The sequence below is a fragment of the Salvia splendens genome, chromosome 5 (genome assembly GCF_004379255.2).
Source record: "Salvia splendens isolate huo1 chromosome 5, SspV2, whole genome shotgun sequence".
Lineage (NCBI taxonomy): Eukaryota > Viridiplantae > Streptophyta > Magnoliopsida > Lamiales > Lamiaceae > Salvia > Salvia splendens.
The window spans coordinates 41509764-41532558 of NC_056036.1; the positions used below are offsets into that span (position 1 = coordinate 41509764).

The 22795-nt window shown below is 39.4% G+C and overlaps 1 protein-coding gene across 1 annotated transcript; it reads right to left on the reverse strand.

Annotated features, from left to right (window-relative positions):
• Positions 1-12021: 12021 nt before the first annotated feature.
• LOC121805975 lies at positions 12022-14056 on the reverse strand. Its single transcript, XM_042206032.1, has 2 exons — positions 13533-14056; positions 12022-12388 (listed from the first exon to the last, which is right to left on the reverse strand). Exons 1-2 carry the CDS (start codon positions 13900-13902, stop codon positions 12372-12374), a joined length of 387 nt encoding a protein of 128 aa, XP_042061966.1. The 5' UTR covers positions 13903-14056; the 3' UTR covers positions 12022-12371.
• Positions 14057-22795: the final 8739 nt, after the last annotated feature.

The following is a 22795-nucleotide window of genomic DNA, read 5'->3' on the forward strand; positions in this document are numbered from 1 at the left end:
GAATCCACGGGCTCTGGATTAACATTGACCGATGCCAGAAGCAATCAATTAACTGCTGCGACAAGGGAGTAAATCAGTTTCGAAAGCACTCGAACGAGAAGCGTTTAATCAAATTCTTGACCGGACTGAATCAGGAGTAAGATTCAATCCCGAGGGATATCTTGAAGGAGCCGACCCCATCAGTAGAGGTGGCCTACGGCTGGGTGAAGACAGAGGTGGCTCGACGTCGTATCATACCATCGGCATCGTCTCAACCCACCGGAGAAGCATACGGTGGAAGCACCGATTCATCATTTGGGAGGGGGGGATCGGGCATGGGCTTGTTGCCCAGAATCAACGCCCATCAAATCGCAATGGTCCATCGTCGCGCCCCGCTGCCACAGCCGACCGCCGGGAAATCGTCCCGATACCTCCAAACTATGGTGTTCCCACTGTGGAAAACAGAAGCATACATGGGAAACTTGCTTTGAGCGGCTAGGTTATCCGGAATGGTGGAAGGAGCGACAGAAGGCAAGAAACGCCCAATCGCAGGTGAAATTAGCCGTTGGGGTAAACGGCGATGGAGCTCGGAGGAACGATGGGGGAACGACCGGAATAGGATCTGGAGTGCGCCAGGAGAATCAGCCGGTTGGCGGCAACGTGTGGGGTGCCGAAAATTTTGCAGAACGGTCGGAACCCTCCGACGGCTCGCTTGAAGGAGGTAAAGGGTTTGATTTTAAACCAAACCCTAATTCTGTATTCTATTTACACCCCCTGCGGAATGATAAATATGAAAACAGGCCCTATTTAATTACATATCCCCACCTGACTTCCTAAAATCCGAAAGTAATCCCCCACTTATCCGAAAATATAGAAAAGGACCCCATTTTATTAAATTTCGCCCCTTGACTTCAGAAAATTTGAAAATGACCCCAACTTTGTGTCAAAAAAACAGTTGCACCCCTAGAGAACATTTCTGATGCGTTTCATGTTGAATCTGTCACATATAAAAATTCAAATGGTTGGACATTTGATTGTTGGGCAACTGATATTATGACACCCGACCGGAATGATTTTTGTGATTTTAATGAAGTTACATGGTCATATATTAAAACTGCAAGTGGGGAATTGATAACTGATGTAGGATCTGACACGATTGAGATATCACCTACACTCAGTCTCAAAAACTGTTTATATGTCACTACATTATCTCAAAGACTGATGTCTATTAGTCATGTGACTAAGGAGTTGAACTGTACACTCCTAATGCATCCCGACTTTTGTATCTTGCAGGATATTCAGACGAGGAGGATTCTTGGGCATGGCACTGAGAAGCAAGGGCTCTACTACGTGGACGAGATAACTCAACATGGCAGTGCGATGCTGGCTCACAGATCCACGAAGCAGGAAACGTGGCTTTGGCACTCGACTAGGACACCCCTCCCCTGGTTACTTTAAATTGCTTTATCCAAACTTTTCAGTTTCTTCTGATTTTTCGTGTGAAACTTGTGTTTTGGCCAAGAGCCACTGACAGTCTTTTAAACCTACAAACACTCGTATGCAATCCATATTTTCTTTAGTGCATTCTGATGTATGGGGGCATGCACCTATTGTTGGGGGGAATGACTTTCGATATTTTGCGATTTTTGTTGATGACTGCACTAGAATGACTTGGATTTATTTTCAGAAACATAAATCTGAGGTTTTTGATAAATTTGCCACATTCTTTAAACTGATACAAACACAATTTCATACCACTATCAAAACCCTTAGGTCGGATAATGGGAGAGAATTTGTTAACAGCCCTATGAACCAATTTTGCAATGAAAACGGTGTGATCCATCAAAACTCGTGTGCTTATACACCTGGACAAAAATGGGGTAGCTGAAAGAAAGAATATGACCATTTTAGAAATGACCCGGACCCTTATGATTGAATCCAAAGTTCCCAAGTCCTTTTGGCCATAAGCTATTGCAACATCCATTTACCTTATGAACCGCCAGCCTACCAAAATCCTTTACATGAAAATTCCCCTCGATACCATATCCAAACAAGCCAAAATTCCCCAACACATGAACCTCTTACCCAAAGTATTCGGTTGTACCGTATACATACATATCCCAAAACATGAAAGAACCAAACTATCACCATGTGCAATCAAGTGCGTATTTGTGGGGTATGAGGTGAATCAGAAGGGATATAGATGCTTTGACCCCCACACTAAAAAGATCACCACTACCATGAATTGAAATTTTTTGGAGATCGAATTCTTCTACCACACCCACCTTAGTAGCCAGGGGGAGAGTGTTCCAGATAGTTCTACGGACTACCTAAGTTGGGTTGTGCCATTGCCAAGCTCCCCAATCGAGGAGCCACCCGATCCAGTTGTCACTGCCGCCGAACATGTCTCTCTACAAGAGTCATCTCACCCAAACCCATGTAATTCCCCCCGACAATATCCGAGGTAATCCATGAACCAACACTTGAAAGTCCAATTGTTTCTGACCCTGTTGATACAAAACCCCGAGATAACACTATTGACGGTGACATCGGGAGGTATATACTTCCTTATCGGAGCACAAGGGGAGTTCCACCAAAAAGATACTCCCATGAGAAGACCGGTAAAAAAAGTCAGTATGGAGTGGCAAACTTTGTGCAAGGGAATCTCACTAAGATGTCACGAGCTTTTGAGGCTGCACTATATGAAGAAGAGGAAATACCACAATCAGCCGAGGAAGCTATGAAACATAAGAAATGGAGGGAAGCTATGCTTACTGAGATGAAGGCACTTATGAAGAACAATACTTGGGTTAAAGGCAAACTGCCCGACGGAGCAAAAACAGTTGAGTGCAGATGGGTGTCGACGATAAAGAGAAGGCCAGATGGTACAATCGAGAGGTATAAAGCACGACTTGTGGCAAAGGGGTACACTCAGACATATGTGGTAGACTATGCCGAAACATTCTCCCCAGTGGCCAAGATCAACACTGTGAGAATGTTGTTATCAATTACGGCGAATAAAGATTGGACACTTCATCAGTTTGATGTGACCAATGCATTCCTACACTAGGAGTTACCAAAACCTGTGTTTATGGAACCTCCACATGGGTTCACCGAGGAGTTTCAGGAAGATGAGGTCTGCCAACTCAGGAAGACACTATACGGATTGAAGCAATCCCCAAGGGCATGGTTTGGGAGATTCACAGAGGTTATGAAGAAATATGGGTACAAACAGAGTAATTCATATCATACTCTATTTCTCAAGAAGAAAGAGGGCAAGATTACGTGTCTGATTATTTATGTAAACGACATGATCATTACAGGGGATGATGAGGAAGAAATAGCTGAACTAAGAAAGAATCTGTTCCAAGAATTTGAGATGAAATATCTGGGCCTCCTCAAGTATTTCTTGGGATTGAAGTACTGGGATCGAAAAAGGGGATTTTCATAAACCAGGGGAAATATATACTTGATCTATTGGCAGAGATTGAGATGCTAGATTGCAAACCACTAGACACCCCGATGGTGCAGAATCATGGGCTGCAGATGAAGGAAAATTGAGAACCGACCGACAGGGGGAGATACCCGAGACTTATTGGGAAGCTGATCTACCTATCCCATACAAGACCAGACATTGCATACGCAGTAGGAGTGGTGAGTCAGTTCATGCATGCACCACAAGGAGAACACTGGGAGACAATACTAAGAATCATCCGATACTTAAAGGGAACGGCTGAGCATGGACTCATGTTTGAAAACACGGACACATTGAGATAATTGGTTTCACTGATGCTGACTGGGCAGGAAGCCCAAATGACTGAAGATCGACGGCTGGATATTTTGCCTTTGTGGGAGGAAACCTTGAACGTGGTGGAGTAAGAAGCAGAAGGTAGTAGCCCTCTCTAGCACAGAGGCAAAATTCAGAGGAATAAAGAGTGGACTAACGGAGATATTATGGCTACGGAAGTTGATGACTGAGTTGGACCTTTACTCTACTCTACCTTGTAGATTATTTTGTGACAACAAATCAACCATTAGTATTTCTGAGAACCCGGTACAACATGATAGGACCAAACATGTGGAGGTGGACCGACATTTCATAAAGGAGAACATTGAAGCCAAGGTGGTGGAGATGCCTTATGTCAAATCCGAAGATCAACTGGCAGACATCCTGACAAAGGCGGTGAACTCGAAGTCATTTCGAGAAGTACTGTGTAAGCTAAGTATCGGCAACCCCGTTACATAGCTTGAGGATGAGTGTTAGAAGATGTTGCATAGAATCCGGAATTGATATGTGAGTATATTTCGCCCAAGATAATAGAGTAATTAAATGTAAATTAGGTTTATCATGTATATATAATCCTAGTCTATATAAGTCTGTAATATCTCCATTATACATATTGAATGAGAATAAAACCCTTCCACCGATTTATACAAAGTTAACCAAATATGCTTAAGAAATTAACCAAATGCAAGGTTAAGAGATGAAATTAAAAATATATTAAACCTAAATATTTACTAGTCTTAGTTATTCAACAAATTATTTGAAAATTTAACTTTTGATTTAAAATTCAAAATACGTAAATATACTATATATATAGGGATGTATTCAGATCCTTTTTCTATCTTTTGTTCTATTGTTCTTTTTAATCTCAGCCCCACGATTTTGTCATCCGACGGTTAGATTGATGCCACGTGTCATTTAATAATGTAGATTTTCAGTTGAATAATGAACACTAACTAATAATGCACCATTATAGTGTAATAATGCAAATTTTTCGTCAAATAATGCAGATCATCACAACCATCCAATTCAATGATCCAAGGGTTGTGATTAAAAAGAACATTGCACTGAAAAGCTGTGAAGGACCTTAACACACCCCCATATATATATATATATATATATATATATATATATATAGGGATGTATTCATTTCCTTTTTGTATCTTTTGTTCTATTGTTCTTTTTAATCTCAGCCCTACGATTTTGTCATCCGACGGTTAGATTGATGCCACGTGTCATTTAATAATGCAGATTTTTAGTTGAATAATGCACACCAACTAATAATGCATCATTATCATGTAATAATGTTGATTTTCAGTTGAATAATGCACACCGACTAATAATGCATCATTATAGTGTAATAATGCAGATCATCACAACCATCCAATTCAAGGATCCAAGGGCTGTGATTAAAAAGAAGCTTGGACTGAAAAGCTGCGAATGACCTTAACACACCCCTATATATATATATGAATTGTGAAAGTTGCGAATGACCTTAACACACGAGGATAAATGAATTGTGAAAATTGAATAATAAACTTCTTTGTGACAAAACAAACGGTCTCACTATTTAATGCCCAAAATTTTATATATATATATATATATATATATATATATATATATATATATATATATATATATATATATATATATAGGGTTGCGTTAAAGATAGAACCATTCTTAACTGTAGAACCTAGAACTCTACATATTTTATTCATTGGATGAGGAAAAAATGACGGTCAAGATTAAAAATCATACATATTAGACTATGTTTTCACGACATTCCGGACTCAACATGTGAAAAAACTCACATGTTGATGGAAGAATGAATGAAACGAAGAAGAGTCCATGCATGCTTTATTTTTTCACTTATCTGCATTCACCCATTAATAATAGTTTTGGTTGTAATGGGAAGTTGTTGTGCAAATCAACACCATTGGATTAAAAGATCTAACGACCTCCGTTTGGCATTTGTTTTACGTTTAAGAATGGTTCTACGTTTAAGAATGGTTCTATCTTGATCACAATTCTATATATATATATATATATATATATATATATATATATAGGGAGATGATCAAAATAAAAATGCATTTAAATCCAGAAATGCAGTCCAAATCTTGGCCATAGGATTAGATGATCTAATGGTCAATAATTAACCAAAAACACGGAATGTCATAATTAAGCAATTTTAGGTCATATTATAATATTTGGGTTTAATATCATGCTAAGATCATTTTAGGTCATGCTTTGTTAGCATGACCTAAAAATTAACTAACTATGACCTAAAAGTGTCCTACGTATGATATTGTTTTGCGTTTCTGTATTTAAATCTAGTTTTGCATAGATCAAAATCCTATATATATATATATATATATATATATATATATATATATATATATATATATATATATATATATATACCGTTGAAAGGTCAAAGATAGGGTATGTACTAGTACCTCCGTCTCTCAAATATTGTTTCACTTTAATCCGACACGAATTTTAAGAAATAGAATGGAAAGTGAGTTGAAAAGATTAGTGGATTGTGGGTCCTACTTTTATATACTCCCTCCGTCCCGGGCTACTCGCTCCTTTCCTTTTCGGCACGGAGATTAAGGAATGAGTGTATAGGAAAGTCAAAAATGACGGCTGTAGGTGAAAATTTTTACTAAAAATGGAAAGAGTGCAAGTAACTTGGGACGCCCAAAAAGGAAATAAGTGCGAGTAGTGCGGGACGGAGGGAGTATTAGTTTTATAATAAAATATGAGTAGGAATGAGTTAATAGAATATGAGGTCCACTACCAAAAATGATAAAAAGTGAAATGAGACAAACTTTGGGTGATAGACGGAAATGGAAAAATGGGACAAACTTTCAGAAACGGAGGTAGTATTATAGAATCTCTTAAAGACTTTCTAAAAACTATTTCGATCTTCAAAATCTTAATAAATTAAACTTTCTTAAAGATTTAGGTGGAATTCAAACAATACAATTAATTAATTAATTATATACTTGTTGTAGCATGTTACCCTTATAATTGAAGGATAAAACAATAGATGGCATTGCATCACAAGGCCAACAAAGTCAATCTATTCATCTAAACAAATTAATTTATTTATTTTCGTTGCAAATAGATAAATGGATTGACATTGAACGTGATCTCACAAGAGAATTTGTTATATGGTAGAGATCCTAATGTTGCACGAATTAATGATTTTATTCCATACAATCATAAATTCAAACCAAGCTAGACTTTAAAACTACCCTTATATCACAATGGAATTTTGAAACATTAATTTAGTCAAACTCCTAAAAAACGTATCTTGATTTTACTCAGCATTGATTCATCACCAAGATATAATAAGGAAAACCATAAATAAGAATAAAGATAAATTTATATAAATTGTATATGATATCTTAAATTTTGAATAGCACCCGACCGATTTTATTTAAACTGATTATGTTATTAATTTTATCATGTTATAACTATTTTGACCCTAAAGAGTATACATTTTTAGATATAATCAATTTAAGGAAAAGTTTTATATCCATTTATACACTTGTTTATTACTCCTAGTAATTGTTTCAACAATCAGACATGGACGCTACTTTTTTTTTATAAAAGTATATATGTATTAGTTAAATATACAACTACATTTCTTATTTTGAAAGAACTTGAATTTTTGAATCATTTTTTTCCGAAAAAATATTATTAATTCCCTGATTGGAGGATATATATTTACTAAGGCAGAGTTCCATGTGTACATATAGTTTTATTTATAATAAAATATCAATAAATAATTCCTATCAAATTTATTAATTATAAAATGGTAATTAAAATTTTAAATAGAAACCATAATTCGAAATACTACACAGCATTAAAAGAAAAAGAAAAAAAATTGTCACGGCCGCATTTTGCTAAATATAGCGAAAGCGGGTAAAGCGCAACTAATGAGAAGGATTAAAGAAGCGGGGAAAGAAAAGGGGTAGAACTTGAGAAATTTGCACAAAGGCAAAGTCGATTGATATCATAAAATAGAAGTCAACTATTCAATTACATGGTCTTGGAAATAGGATAAACATCTCATCAATAAATCAGAGTTTGGTGCTGAGATTCTATAATTCTCTCTTCACAAAAGCACAGCGAAATAAGTCCTTATTAAACGACTTCGTGAATGAAGACACGAATAGTTGGAAGATCAACTTGATTATTTAATAACATCGACTCCGATCATCACTCCATCCTCTTGACGTTCAACCTGCACATTTATAAATACATGCAGGGCTGAGTACAGGAGTACTCAGTGGACACGTGCCGAAAAGCAAAACATACACAGTAACATAAGGGGGTTTTTCTTAAAAGACCCAAGCTTACTCAATTCTTTTGTGAGCTAAAAGTTCGACTGCAGACTAAGTTCTTTCATCATTCATCATTCATCATTTCATATCTAAACATTAAAGTGTTGGGAAGGTGGTCACCTCCCACGGTCACGTATCATTCCATTCCATTCCATTCAAGTGCCGGGGAGGTGGTCACCTCCCACGGTCACCCATCATTCCAGTTCATTCTATTCCATTCCATTCCATTCATCAAAACAACCATTTATGGTATGATAACAACTTGAAAAGAATCATAGCTCCATTTTGAGAAAAGATGATATTTCATAATTTCGCAAGTATTTGATTTATATCCACACTAATGTGCTGGATATTAAAAGAAAGCCCACTTAATATGCTTATACCTCAATTTAATTACTCGTGTTGGCCTCGCTCTGCCCTCGGGCAAAATTCCCTTTGAAAAATAAATTGTAACATCCCTGACCAAAGTGTGCATAAATTTATATATTTGCTTATTAATTGTATTGTACTAATTTTTGTATAATAGATAATAATATTTGGTATAATTACTAGAGATTAACATAATTAAACAAATATATGTAGATGTATATATATAATATCTCTCGTATGTAAATACACGTAATATATGTAGTTTTGATTCTTGAAGGTTTGAAAAATAAATATTCCATATAAATACGTGTACAGTGTATGTATCAAAAGAAAGTGTAAATACAGATATGTGTGTGCATGGATCTATATGTACGTACAAGCTTATTTTATATGAGATTTTATTACAATATGTTTACTACTCCTATTAATAAATACTCCCTCCGTCCCAAGGAAGATGACCCCTTCCTTGGGCGGCACGGAGTTTTATGCAATTTTATTTTGTGTGTTAAATGGAGAGAGTAAAGTAAGAGGGAGGGAATAAAGTAGAGAGAAAAGTGTTTCCATTTATAGTAATGGGTCATCTTGAATGAGACAAACCAAAAAGGAAAGTGGGTCATCTTTAGTGGGACGGAGGGAGTATATAAATAAAGTAAATAAAAGAAGGTTAGTCATCAATATTAAATACGTGGCAAGATTGAACACTTGTCTATATTATATATCTTCTCAATTCCAATATAAGAGGTTACTCTCCAATATATGATGTTAGGGGGAGTTTTCCTAAAATGGACTACGGAGACTACTTAGGAAAAAAAGAGTAAAAAATAGAGAAGAGAGGAAGAAGGAGATATGCGAAGAGCCACGTAAAGATCCATGAATGAAAATAGTAAATAAAAATAAGGAGCTCGGGAAAATTTTAGTATCAACATAAGGTGGTATAAATCACTCTTTTAATTTTATATATATTACGTAGTTGATTGTTAGATGTTAGATTGGAGTGAATATTGGATTGTATGATATGAATCTAATATAGTTATGTGTTATTTGGATTAGATGGTGGAATATGATACTCATATATGATTGGTGCAAATGATATATTTATATACCGTATTGAAATTATTTGATTGAATGTAATATGGATATGTAGTTGATCGAATTGATATGTTCTATTGATGGTGTTGAAAGTATGTGAATCATATGATTAAAGAGGATTTGTGACGGTCTTGCCTAGACATGCCCACGGTTCGTAAACCGGCGGTTCCGGTTCGGAACCGCCAGTTTCGGTTTCGATAAATGTGGAACTGAACCGAACCGTGAGGCTATTTCACTATTCCGGTTCCGGTTCCGGTTCCGAACCGCCGGTTTTCAGGCAGTTTTATTACGATTTTTCACTGTTCCGAACCGTCGGTTTCCGGCAGTTTTTTGCGGTTCCGGCTAGATTTCACAGTTTTCCGACGGTTTTTCACGGTTCTGGTTTGGAACCGTCCAGAACCGGCGGTTCCGGCACGGTTTCGGTTCATAAAATTTGGAACCAGAACAGGCCTGCGGTTCAAAATATGGCGGTTATAGTACAGGAAAAAAGTCAAGGTTCGGAACCGGAACCGGCGGTTACGGTTCCGCGGTTAACCGCCGGAACCGAAAACCTTGGGCATCTCTAGTCTTGCCATGGATCTGAAATTATAGAGGGTCATACGCGTCGAATTACAGAGGACCTACGGGTCAAATACAGAGGGGCCTATGAGCCAATTACAGAGGGACCTTCGGGTCAAATACAAAGGGACCTATGAGTCCAATTACAGAGTGACCTTAGGGTCATAGAGGAATCTCGGGCAGGTACAAGGTTTGATCCGTTATAGAATAATAAAAAGGAATTGAGAGGCATATGCATATGGATATAAAAATGTTGATGATATTTAATGTTTATGGTTATGTGTGATGATTTCGAATATTTATAAATAAGCTAATAAATGTGGATTTTGTAATTATGGTATTTGGATGGTGATGTAATCAGTATATGAGTTCTTTACTTAAATTTGTAATTGTTTATTATAAGTATATATGCCAAAGAGAGGGTGAGGTGTGACATAAATAGCGTAGCACGCTAATTAGTACTTGAACTATTTCTCCTTAGAAAGAATGCATGCACCCTATGACATAGCACCTATATCTTTAGTCTTGTCTCATAGGATCTCTAGTCCTTTCTCGGGCTTCACTAAGTTGTAGGATTTATTTATCCACTTTAACTAAATTCAGATAAATTCTATTATCTTTAAAATAAATAATTGGGCACCTATTTAATAAAGTATGGATTCTTGGAAAACCCCTTTTCTAAATCTTTTTTTTTTGAATTTTTCTTAAGGCTGCCCATGGCGTCGCGGGGCGACGCCGGTCGGCTTTCGCGTCCCAACTTAACCATTTTCCATCTTCGAAAATTTAGTAAATTATTCGGGAATTAATTAATCAAGCTCCAACTCGATTCTTAAATTAATTCCATCCAAACATAATTAATTTCCAAGTCCAACAATTAAAATCTCAGTCCAACCTTCTCCTTAAAAGTATTGGGCAGCCTTACTACTTCAATTAATTAGGTGGCCCAACTGCCAAAAAAATCAGCCCTCTTTCTCTCATTTTTAATTAATGAAATGGCCCAATTTACACTCCCCTTTTCCACGCGACTTCTCCCTTCCTAAATTACTCCATCTATCCGCAAATAGAAGTCTCATTTCTTTCTGGCACGAGTTTTAATAAATTTTAAAAAAAGTGGATTGAAGAAAGTTAATGGAACATAGATCCCACTTATATATATTAGTTTTAAATGATACGGGAGTGAGTGAAATGAGTTGGTGGAATGTTGAGCCTCTTTACCATTTATGGTAATTATGAATCGAGACCCCTATTCACGGACGTACCAAAATAAAAAAATTGTGACACCTATTCGCGCGGACGAGGGTGTACATGTTTTCAAAAATTTTGGCCATAATCCCTAATTGCAGAACACCCTTCCACCTCCATCTTCTCACTTTTCAAAACTTCTTCCCCAAATTCTTCAAATCAACAGAGTCCCCTAATTGAGCAAGAGAAGGCAGCGCCTCCATCGTTTTCTCATCTCCCTATCTCAAATTCTCATTCTCCAAACGAGAGCCCTAATTCACCAAATTGAGCTCCAACATCTCCATTTCCTCCTCCAAATCTCTCTCTCCTTCTTGTCGCCGTCTCTGTCCGTTCGGGACTGCAGGAGCGCCACCGGTGGCCCACGCCGAGAGCTTCCCTCCAAATTGGAAGTAAAATCGTACACATATCAATAATATTGTGTAGTCCTTTTCCATTAATCTCACACATATCAATAAATCCGATTTATCTCGAAAGAAAGAAACGAAATTCCGGGATTGTCACAAAAATAAAAGAACATTTCGAATGAATGGTTCACACAAATAGTATAAATTAATTGCAATAACCCTTTTTTTTACATAATACCAAATGAAATAGTGAATGAAAGTACACATCTCAAGAGAGGGGTTAATAATTCAACCAATGTAAGCCAAAAAAAAAACCAGAATACATTTCAAAGAGAGAAGAATTCATTACACAGTATATAATAATATACACACAACAAGCTCAAAAATCAATCCCTCTCAAGAGATACTACAACATATGGAGAAATAAATATAGAGTGCTGCTGTTTCCACCTAACCAGAAAAAAACACAGCTAGAATGAATGTCTCATCTTCAAATGATGAAAGTAGTTTCCCTTCAACTTGATAGAGAATTTGCCAACTCCAAATCAACAAAAAGTATCATTTAAGGAGATGTATCCACAGTCCCGCAACGGGCAAGCACACAACGATGGCACTGCAAACTCCACCGCCATGGTTACCAATGACCTATCACAACACCTTCCACGCTGCAATACAGAGTAAAAACCAAAATCCTCAATAAATTAACGAGCACGTTTTACACAAAAAGGTGAAACATAGACAATTTACGCTGCGAGACATGAATGAATGTATGTGTTTCCGTGGAGTGTTAACTAACTGCTTTAACCGGATAATAACAAGAGATGAATTGTGGAGTCCTAAGATGGATCACATTGATTCCGAGATAGTGTCTCAATCAAAGGTAGGCTCATGTTTAGTCGTTGTCCAACCTAATTCGTGTGATGCTTGTAATCACATGGAACCAAAAACAGATGGATAGTAATGCTGGTAACTGCATTAGGAAACATATGCAGAAGGAATTTGATGCCAAATAGCTTACAAGAATGATCGAACTTACGAGAAAAAACGCTACAAATAGATACAGAAACACAAGTCCATTTCAATTCAAAAGCTACCCTTCAAACCAGCAAGGAAGCCAATAGGCAACAAAAATCCTACTAGTAGTTGGAAACGAAAAGACACCCTCAATCTCTTAAGGCGATGAGGTTCGACCCAAACTCAACTTCCAATTCCAGCAAGAAAGCTTATAGGCAAAAAAAATTAACTCAACTTCTAATTCATTTGGAAACGAAATTCGACTCAATCACGGGATAAAGTTCGACTCGAACATAACAACTGAAACTAAATCTGTAACTAGAAAACAACCCAAAACACCTATCCTATTTACTCAATCCTTCACGGGGATAGAGTTCGATTCGAGCAAGACAGCTGAAACTAAATCTAAAACTAGAAAACAACCAAAACAAACCTCTTATACTTACTCAATTCCTTGAGAGCATAGAGTTCAACTCAAACAAAACAGCTGAATTTAAATCTGAATCTAAATCCAACTAAAAAACTAAATCTAAAACCAAAACAAACTAAAAAATAACAAACACACACCTCTCCTATTCCTATTCCAATTCAAGTCTTCATCACAAGAAGCCTTCACTTATGCACCAGAACTCTACAAATTGGATGAAACAAACTAGAAAATTCAAACAATCGTGAAATATAAGAACAATACTGAGGAAATCTAGCTCAAACTATGATCTAAGAAGATAACATTCAAGTTAACCTAAAAATTGAATCTTGAACCAAAATCGGAGCAAAATTGGCAGCAATACTCACAAGGAATCTCCTTGGTGGGCGAAGGAGGCGCGGGATTATGACAGAGAATGGCTCTCCCAATCATCGAAATGCTGGAAACAATCCCCACAAAATACAAGAACACAACCAATCCAAGAACCCAAGGCATCAACATAAAACCTAAGAAAAACGTGACCGATCCACAGAGCATGAGCGAGAGCGAGATCCCGAGGAGCAGGGAGGCGAATCCCGCCGGAGTCATGCTCTGGAAGGAGAGGGCGTCCCACCTCCGCCGCGGAGAGTGGTGGTCGGCGGTCGGCGGCGAGCGAATGATGTTCAAAACGAGAGCGGAGAGCTCGTAGAAGACCTTGGATTGGTGATCCTGGTGGTGGTGATTTTGGTCGCCCATCATGATGGATTTTTGGCAAAATTTCCGGGAATTCGAAGTGGAATTTGATAAGGGTGGCGATTTAATGATGGGAAATTTTGTTCAAAGATCGAGGTGAATGGATAATCTCTGCGAATTGCAATGGATAAAGCAGCTGGTATTTATCTCGATCTTGACTTTCGACTTAAAACTGGATTTCAATAACGGCCAGCCCCCCTTTTACTTTACTTTTTTCTTTTTCTTTTTCTTTTTCTTTTTCTTTTTCTTTTTCTTTGAACTCATTTAATTTTTTTAAAAAATATTTATGTAATTAATGATTTACTTTTTAATTGAAAAAGGATACCTTAGAAAGAAGTTTATAAAAGTAAAGATGATTAGTTTTTGTTGAAAACATACAATGGTTACACTGACCTATTAACGAGTGTGATTATGAGATATGACTGCAAAAATTAAAAATAAAGAGGCATAGTGGTTCATGCGGTAATAAAGAATATGAAAATAAAATTTTATTAATAAGATTGGATGGTTCAACTGAAAGCATTAATGACCCACGTGGGCCTTATCCTCTTCGCCGCCGTCACAGCCACAAACAAACTATTGGTCAGCCTTTCCACGTGGCGTGTCTCCGTTGGCTACCTGCGCGGCGTATATATGATAGTGATGTATTCCGCAAACTCTCATCCTAATAAAGTGCATTTAAATAATCAAAGAAGTAAACTGATTTCAAATAATAATAAATAAAAATACGCGGCCATCCACGATAGGAATAGCCCAGCTATAGCCTAGCCACAAACTCTTTCGGCCATATCAGCAACACTAAAAATACTCCTGCCACATCATAAATAGTCAAGCCATAGCATAGCCACATCATAAATAGCTCAGCCACATCACTAATAACAATTATATAAAAATAAAATAATTAACAATCATACAATATACGGAATTTAATTTACGAGACATATACGAGAAACATTAATAATACTATTAAAATTTTAAAAAGTACAATAAGTTAAAAAAATACAATAATTTAAAAAAATTACAATAATTAATAAAAAGTACAATAATCCACTCCTCTATTTCGTCGTCGTCTCCTCCGTCGTTGTCGGCACCATCGCCTCCGCCTCCGTCGCCACCATCGCCTCCGCCTTCGTCGCTGTCGCCTCTACTCCCGGCGGCTTCCCTCCGTGCCGCCTCCAAATCCTCCTGCATGCTCAGGAGCAATGTTTGAAGCAAACTCTTCTCCACGGGATCCACCGCCGCCCGCCATTCGGCCATTGTCTTGACCATCTGAGCGCGCGTTTGTTGACGCGCGAAGAATTTGAGATCCGCTGTGGATTGGCCAAGGGAGGATGCCGACTGGACCTCCTGGGAACCCCGACGACCCCCCTCGCCTCCCGTTGAGCCAGCTTGTGCCCAACCGGGCGAGTTCGGCGAGCGAACGAACGAGGGGTCGGGACCTCCTGGGCCGTCTCGGGGAGGTCGTGGGAACCACCGCTGCTGCAGCTGAAACCACCGGTATAGTTCAGTCGTTGCTTCTTTGGCCAGCCAGCGTCGACACCTACTCGGAACTTCTCGGAGTCGTTCAGTACAAGATAGCAGTTCCAGTAGGTGAAGTCCTTATACACCCCTTTCAGGGGGAAGGCTTTCTCCTCTATCCTCCTGCAGTCTTCCTCCGTTTGGCCACTGATCATCATGCGGAGGGCGTTGGTGTACAAGCTCGAAAATCGGGAGACCGCGACCCTGATTCGGTCCCACCCCTTCCGGCAATCCTCCCCGGTGCATCGCCTCCCCTCCGGGCAAAACCTCTGGTAGGCTGCTGCTATCTTGCCCCACAAGTTGGCGATCCTCTGGTTGTTCGAAACGAGAGGATCGTCGCAAACACTCACCCACGCCTTGGACAGCGCGACGTTCTCCGCATCCGTCCACCTCCTCTGTACCGAGCTGTCGTCCTCACCCGACTGTGAGGACTCGCCGACCCTCTTCCCCTTGCTTTTCTTCTTTGGGGAGCCACGACCCCGGCGTCCCCTGTGTCGCCGGGGATCCCCCCGTCGTCCACTGCGTCGCCGGTACCCCCCCGGCGTCCCTTGCGTCGCCTGTACCCCCGGGCATCATCTGCATCCCGGGTGCCCACCCCGGCGGACTCCCCCCGGCTGGCATCTCGAGCATCATCTGCTGCCACGGGTACATGTTGTAGTATGGTGGCATCTGACTCCATCCACTTCCCACGGGGACCGGGGGAGTTTGAGCTTGAGACCCGCTACTCCCTGAAGTAGGCTCGTTGTTGAGATCCATTTACCGTTGTTGATCTTGTATAGAAATTTAGATAGAGAGAGTACTCGTTAAAACAAGTGATGCGAATGAAAATGACGTGCAAGACGCGTATATATAGTGTTTCGAAAAAAAAAAATTCGCGCTAGGCGGTGCGCTAGGCGATCCGGACGCTGCAATAGCGCCGAGCGGATCGCCCAGCGCACCGCCTAGCGCCACGGAACCGCCGAGCGCTAGGCGATTTTTAATTCCGGAATTGGCTGGGCGGTTGCAATAGATCGCCTAGCGCCGGCGCTCGGCTAAGCGGTGCGCTAGGCGCTATTGTGGATGGCCTAATGGTTGGATATTGACTCAAATAAATATTCCGTGTGTCTCAAGACGAAGGCACCAGACTTTAAAAATTGATGTGTTAAAAATTAAGTAGAAGCAGAGAGAGTTAAGTAATAGAAATGAAAAGAGAGTAAAGATGGAAGATGATGATAATGTTTTTATTAAATTTGAAGATGACTCAACCATTTTAGAATTATCTAACAAGAAATATGGAGCACATCTCAATTAGCTTAGAAAGAAAGGAGAAAAGAGTATTGTGAATTAGCTCAGACGCTATTACATATGAGATCACTCTTTAACCTTTTTAGGAATTACATATACTTATAGATCATACTAGCGATAAGCATCAATAGATTTCAATTATATCATTGCATACATTTGAGATCATGATAGACCCTTGATCTATCGGACTAGAGCACCAACGATTTGTAGCGAAACGAAGAATAAGATAAACCCTAGTTGAGGTGCTAGGGGGCGATTTGTAGCGAAACGAAGAATAAGATAAACCCTAGTTGAGGTGCTAGGGGGCGATTTCCGCCAGAACCGGGAATGATAATTAGTTTATACTGTATTTCTCAATGACTCAAAATACTATGAAATTCTATTATTTATAGAATTCCATGACTAATAGTATCTTGCAACTAAAGCAATATAATTAAATAAAAAGATTGCACAAGATATAGAAAGGATCGTAGGAAGATATGCAAATCATAACTAAATGGAGATGTAGTCTTTGTATCTTGCGAGCTTCGATCCCGTGCATCTCTCGTTCCATGGACTGGTCCGGGTTGCATCGTGCGGACGTTGAGTCCCTATCAACTCCCCCACCGATGAAAATCGCCTTGCCCTCAAGGCGGAGGTTAGGAAAATGCTGCAACAGTGAGTCCGTCGGCTCCCAAGATGGATGGGCAGATGAGCTGGATGACCAATAAATATGCCATTGGACGTTAAATCTGTTATCGGAGGGGACACGAAAGCCTCGTCTCTTCTCTTCCAATCAGTACTCCTTGTCGAAGAATATGGAAGTCTTCTGAAATCAACAAGATCCTCAAACAATGGGATGCAAGCCAACACATCTAGTACACCTTCCAGTGCCTCCATAGACAGCGAAACCGCGATCAACCAAGCACAACCCATGTCCGTTAGGCCTACTTCTCTAGCCACCGTTGAAAAATGGGCTCCGAGGTCTAGAGGAATATAATCCACAAACACCCTTGGCTGCAACGTTAACAACTTTGAATGTGGTAGACTATGTTGATCCATGGTGAAGGAAACAACACTTTGGTGTGAGACCAAAGCCTTGCTCGTTAGCAAATTCACTCTCAAAATAGGCATCGATGCCCTTCCATAATTGCTATTATTGTACCCCATAAGGACCTCCTTCCAACCGAATTTCTCCACAATTGGTGCATCGACACAGTAACATGGCAATAGGATATTTGAGTCTTGTTTGGGGAATAGCATTGCTCGATCAAATGTGGCATCGATAGTGATCCCTGATATAGATCCAGAGTTCGTTGCAATTCCAACCCTTTCAACCTCCCGTTGCGACACAACTGAAGTAACATTCGATGCCAAGTTGGGATCAAGAACAAGTGCAACATCTTTTCTCTTTGAAATTGTGAGTTCGAAATCAAGTATTAATTCATCATCTTCCACAGTAGAAGGAGATTCCTCATAAACAATAGTAGCCACTAGTCCATCATCCACGACCACCTCTAAACAATTCTCTCGGCACTCCAAGTTCTCAACGGGAGGAAGCGCATTGCATATCGGAAGCATGCGTGCAACCTCTAATCCGTCATCTAGATAATAGGTACCATCATACATCAATTCTCCAGTCTCTGCGGGTTTGAAGGGGTTAATATCGTCGGAAACCCATCGAATATGTCGATTCACACCCTGAAAGTCATCGTCATCGCGGGAATCAACATCATTTATTTCCCTCATAGCGACGGTCTCAGCTGGCTGATCAGACTCAGATGCGGTTTTGAAAACACTACCTCCACCTTCGACAACAATATTTCCAGAATCAAATATAGGATTGACGACTATATCTCCCGCTTTACATGCCTCCTTGTTATTTGCTTCTAAACTCTCATCCTCGTTTAATTCCGGAGCAAAGCGGTCATGAACTGCCAACAAGAAATCTTCCCAACTCTTACCTTTGTTAGTTTCCACCCAATATTCCCTCCAATCTGATGCCGGATGATCGAATAAATATTGTGTAAGATAAAGACTATCATCTAGCGGTGTGTAGTGGTGGTTATAGTACCTTTGGATCTTACCGATCCAATCCAGGGCATGTTCTCCGTCAAAACGTGGTGGTTCGAGGCGGAGGCGTGGTAGGGCTTCGGGCTTGATACCCAGCGGTGCGGTTGTGACCGATGGCGGAAGAGACCAGCCCCGCTGAGGTCCCGTGACTGGCCGAGTATTCCACGGTTGATGTGGAGGTGAGCATTCGTCAGGGCTGTCCGGAGGCTCCTCGGTCAATGTTTGGTGTCCGAACCTGGCTAGAAATTCACCGTGAGCAAGGACTACACGACGTAAGTCCATGAGCATCTCACTGATATCGCAGAGAGCGCGTTGCTCGAGAAAAACCATGGAAATAGGAGTATTGTTTCGTGAGTGTGGAGTGTGAGGAGAAATCTAGCGTGCGGTTGGAAACAAAATAGAGAATTTGATGTGATGGAGGAAGAATAAACAATGGAAGCACCAATTGATAGACCCTTGATCTATCGGACTAGAGCACCAACGATTTGTAGCGAAACGAAGAACAAGATAAACCATAGTTGAGGTGCTAGGGGGCGATTTCCGCCAGAACCGGGAATGAGAATAAGTTTATACTTCATTTCTCAATGACTCAAAATACTTTGGAATTATATTATTTATAAAATTCCATGACTAATAGTATCTTGCAACTAAAGCAACATAATTAAATAAAAAGATTGCATAAGATATAGAAAGGATCGTAGGAAGATATGCAAATCATAACTAAATGGAGACGTAGTATTTGTATCTTGCGAGCTTCGATCCCGTGCATCTCTCGTTCCATGGACTGGTCCGGGTTGCATCGTGCGGACGTTGAGTCCCTATCAGATCATTACACCAATATACAAGACATAAAAATATCCAATTAACAATCTTAACTTTGTGGGGTAAAAATTGTTTATAGTATCATTTAACATTTCAAAGTTTAGATATTTTACTTTTATTTCATAGCTATAAAGCCTATAAGTATATTAACAAGAATAAATCTTTTCAAAATGTTCACAGTTATATCCTGACAACAAGAATTGAGTCCATCTGGCCTAGTTGATACGCATTTAACTAAAAAACAAATTAAATTGCTCTATTTGGTGCTTGAATTGAACTCATGTCTTTTTATCAGGGTATATAAATTATAATACTATAACCCATGTATTTTTTGTAAATGAAATAACGACAGTATTTTATTATAATTATCATAGATTTTCAACTTGTCAACTAGGCAAATCTGGTTCGATTTTGGTAGACTAGCACGCAAATATGAATAATCGTGTTAAGTACTACATTTAGATATTAAAATAAAACGTGCTTATCACTAGTCTTTAAAATGGTCAACGCTTATTAAACAATAATTTTAGTGCTACAACAAGATTATTCCATTTCCATTTGAACGCAAATATATTATATATCATTTTGATACACAATCAAGAAATATCCAATTCCTAAATACTAGTAGTATATCTTGGACCACTAAAAACATTGTACGAAATTTGACTATTAAAACACACAAAAAAGGTTCAAATGTTCAAGTTCTCGTGAATAAGCAAAAAATGCTCGATAAAACAATTTTTAAATTTCTATCAATTCAAAAAGATCTAATACTAATAATCAACTCAAAATTAAAGGGGAACAACATAAGGAAAAGACTCGAAACATAATGTGGAGTAAATTAAATCCTAATTGACTTTATTGGGCTAAAATAAGTCCAACAAGGTTTAGACTACAAATTCCTTTTAAATTATAAACTACAAACAATGAATTCGTGTTGAACATGTATGAAATTTGCCTAAATGTATGAATTTTAAAAGTGAAATTTATTGCCACCTATAAGATTGTCATGACCATGAATCAATAGAACATTGTGATGAATATTATAGATTTTAATGATATAAAAACTAAAAATGAATCTTATTCATATTATATGAATTATTGTATTTTAATCAGAACCTGTTAATACATTATGTAAATTCAATATAAAGAGAATTAAAGAACTTTATATTTATTTTTGATTCTTTTAAAATCAGTGGACCTCAAAAATACTCCCTCCGTCCCGCACTACTCGCACATTTCCTTTTGGGCACGGAGATTAAGAAATGAGTGATAGACAAAGTCAACAATTACGGCTGTAGGTATAAATTGTTACTAAAAATGGAAAGAGTGCAAATAACTTGGGACGCCCAGAAAGGAAATAAGTGCAAGTAGTGCGGGACGGAGGAAGTATCAAACTACATGAAGATATATTGGTGGGCCCATTACCTCAATCTGTCTAAATACATGAGAATTCTGAGGCTGAGAATAATAGTTGAATAAAGAAAAGAAGGATATCTAAATGAACTATAGCCTTTTTATCTTTCTAAATAATTTATTTACATCTCAAATTTTCAGTCAATAAGAGTTACGAAAAATAAGCAATTATTTTTTAATACAAGTTTAACATTCCACAAGCCGATATTAGTTCACAGAGAGACAAAACAATATCTCTATATTTAATGAAAGAGTAATGTTAAACTAATTTCTTCATTCAATTGTTAGTGATGAGTTGTTTTTTCATAATGCATTTATACACTCAAGAGTCAAGACTAATCCTACAAAGTCAAATGATCATTTTCTCAAAACTTACGAAAAATACAACTAAAATGATGGATCAAAGTACTATTAAGATGGCAAATGTAATGTCTAGGCTAAGCTGAGCTTGAAAAAATCATATGAAGAAATTTATTTACATACAACCAAAGAAGGTACCTATTATCCTCCATAGTCTAAGAAAAGTGGTAGTCTTTTTGGTTGCAAGAGCATCCACAACGGCGAGCAGGACGGCGTCCGTCTGTCCGTGCCAGCGGCACGGAGACGATGTCCGCCGCTGCGCTCGCGCCGCTGGCACGGCGCTGCTCGATGCATCGAGCACGTCCGTGCCAGCGAGCAGGCGACGTGGCAGCGTGTGATTGACCAACGGCATAGCCGTTGGAAATTTATTTATTTTTTTAAAAAAATCAGATTTTAATTAAAAAATCCGATTAAAAATAAAAAAAATTCCCACTTCCCAAAAAATTATATCCGTTTTCTACCCACTTTTAATTTATTTTTCAATTTTTTCCCCAAAAATACACATTTTCATCTATAAATACCCCACTTCCACACCAAAAATTCACACCACACTACACAATTATCATTCAAATTCTCTCATTTCCATTCTCAATTCTCATCCAATCTTTCATTCACTCTTACTCTTACAACAAAACAATGTCCGGCCACGGCGATCACCCCCGAACTCCCACGGTTGGAAGCCCGATTGGTTCGGTTCACAACAGATTCCAAGTCCGGAAACGGAATATTCGGCCTCTCCTCAAACCCAAGGTTCGGAAGTTCCGGGTGGTTACGGCCTTACCCGATCGACGACCAAGATGCCCCCGAAGGGCAATACGGGTGGACACCCGAGCCTAGAGCGAGGTCGAGCGGCCCCTCCCAAACTCGGACTCCTCCTACTCGCGGTGTCTGCACACCGTACACTCCGGCGGAGATGGAGCTTGTTCAAAGCGTTTTTGTCAATCTCTGAAGATTCGGAGATTGGCACGAACCAATCCGGCGATCATTATTGGTGGCGCATCACAATGAAAACTGGCCGACTGGAACAATCGAGCGCAACGAGAGTATGGTGCGCAACGCCATATACAGAGCCAACGAAGAAATCCAAAAGTTCCAGGGTAGGAAGAGCGGTCGGCGGGGAGCGGCCGGAGCGAGGTTGGCATCATCAGTTCTGCTTTGTCGACCTACCAATCCATGAACTACAAGCCGTTCAAGTGCATCAACATTTGGCAGGAGACGCGGTCGCATCCGAAGTATAGGGGAGGCGTAACATCCTCCTCTAGTGGCTCCTTCAAACGGTCAAGGTCGGTATCCCTATCCGACGCTGGCTCCGAAGGCGTGGCTAGCCAACTTGCCGGAGCTAACTTGGGTAGCCCCGACGCCGGCCCGAGCGGTTCCCAACGCCGACCGCAAGGAAGGAAGAAGGCGGCGGCCAACCGCCGTCGCGCCGCGACTCCATCCGCCCCCG

Coding starts and splice junctions, on each gene's coding strand:
- LOC121805975 (XM_042206032.1), bottom strand. CDS start 13,902: ATGATGGGCGACCAAAATCACCACCACCAGGATCACCAATCCAAGGTC.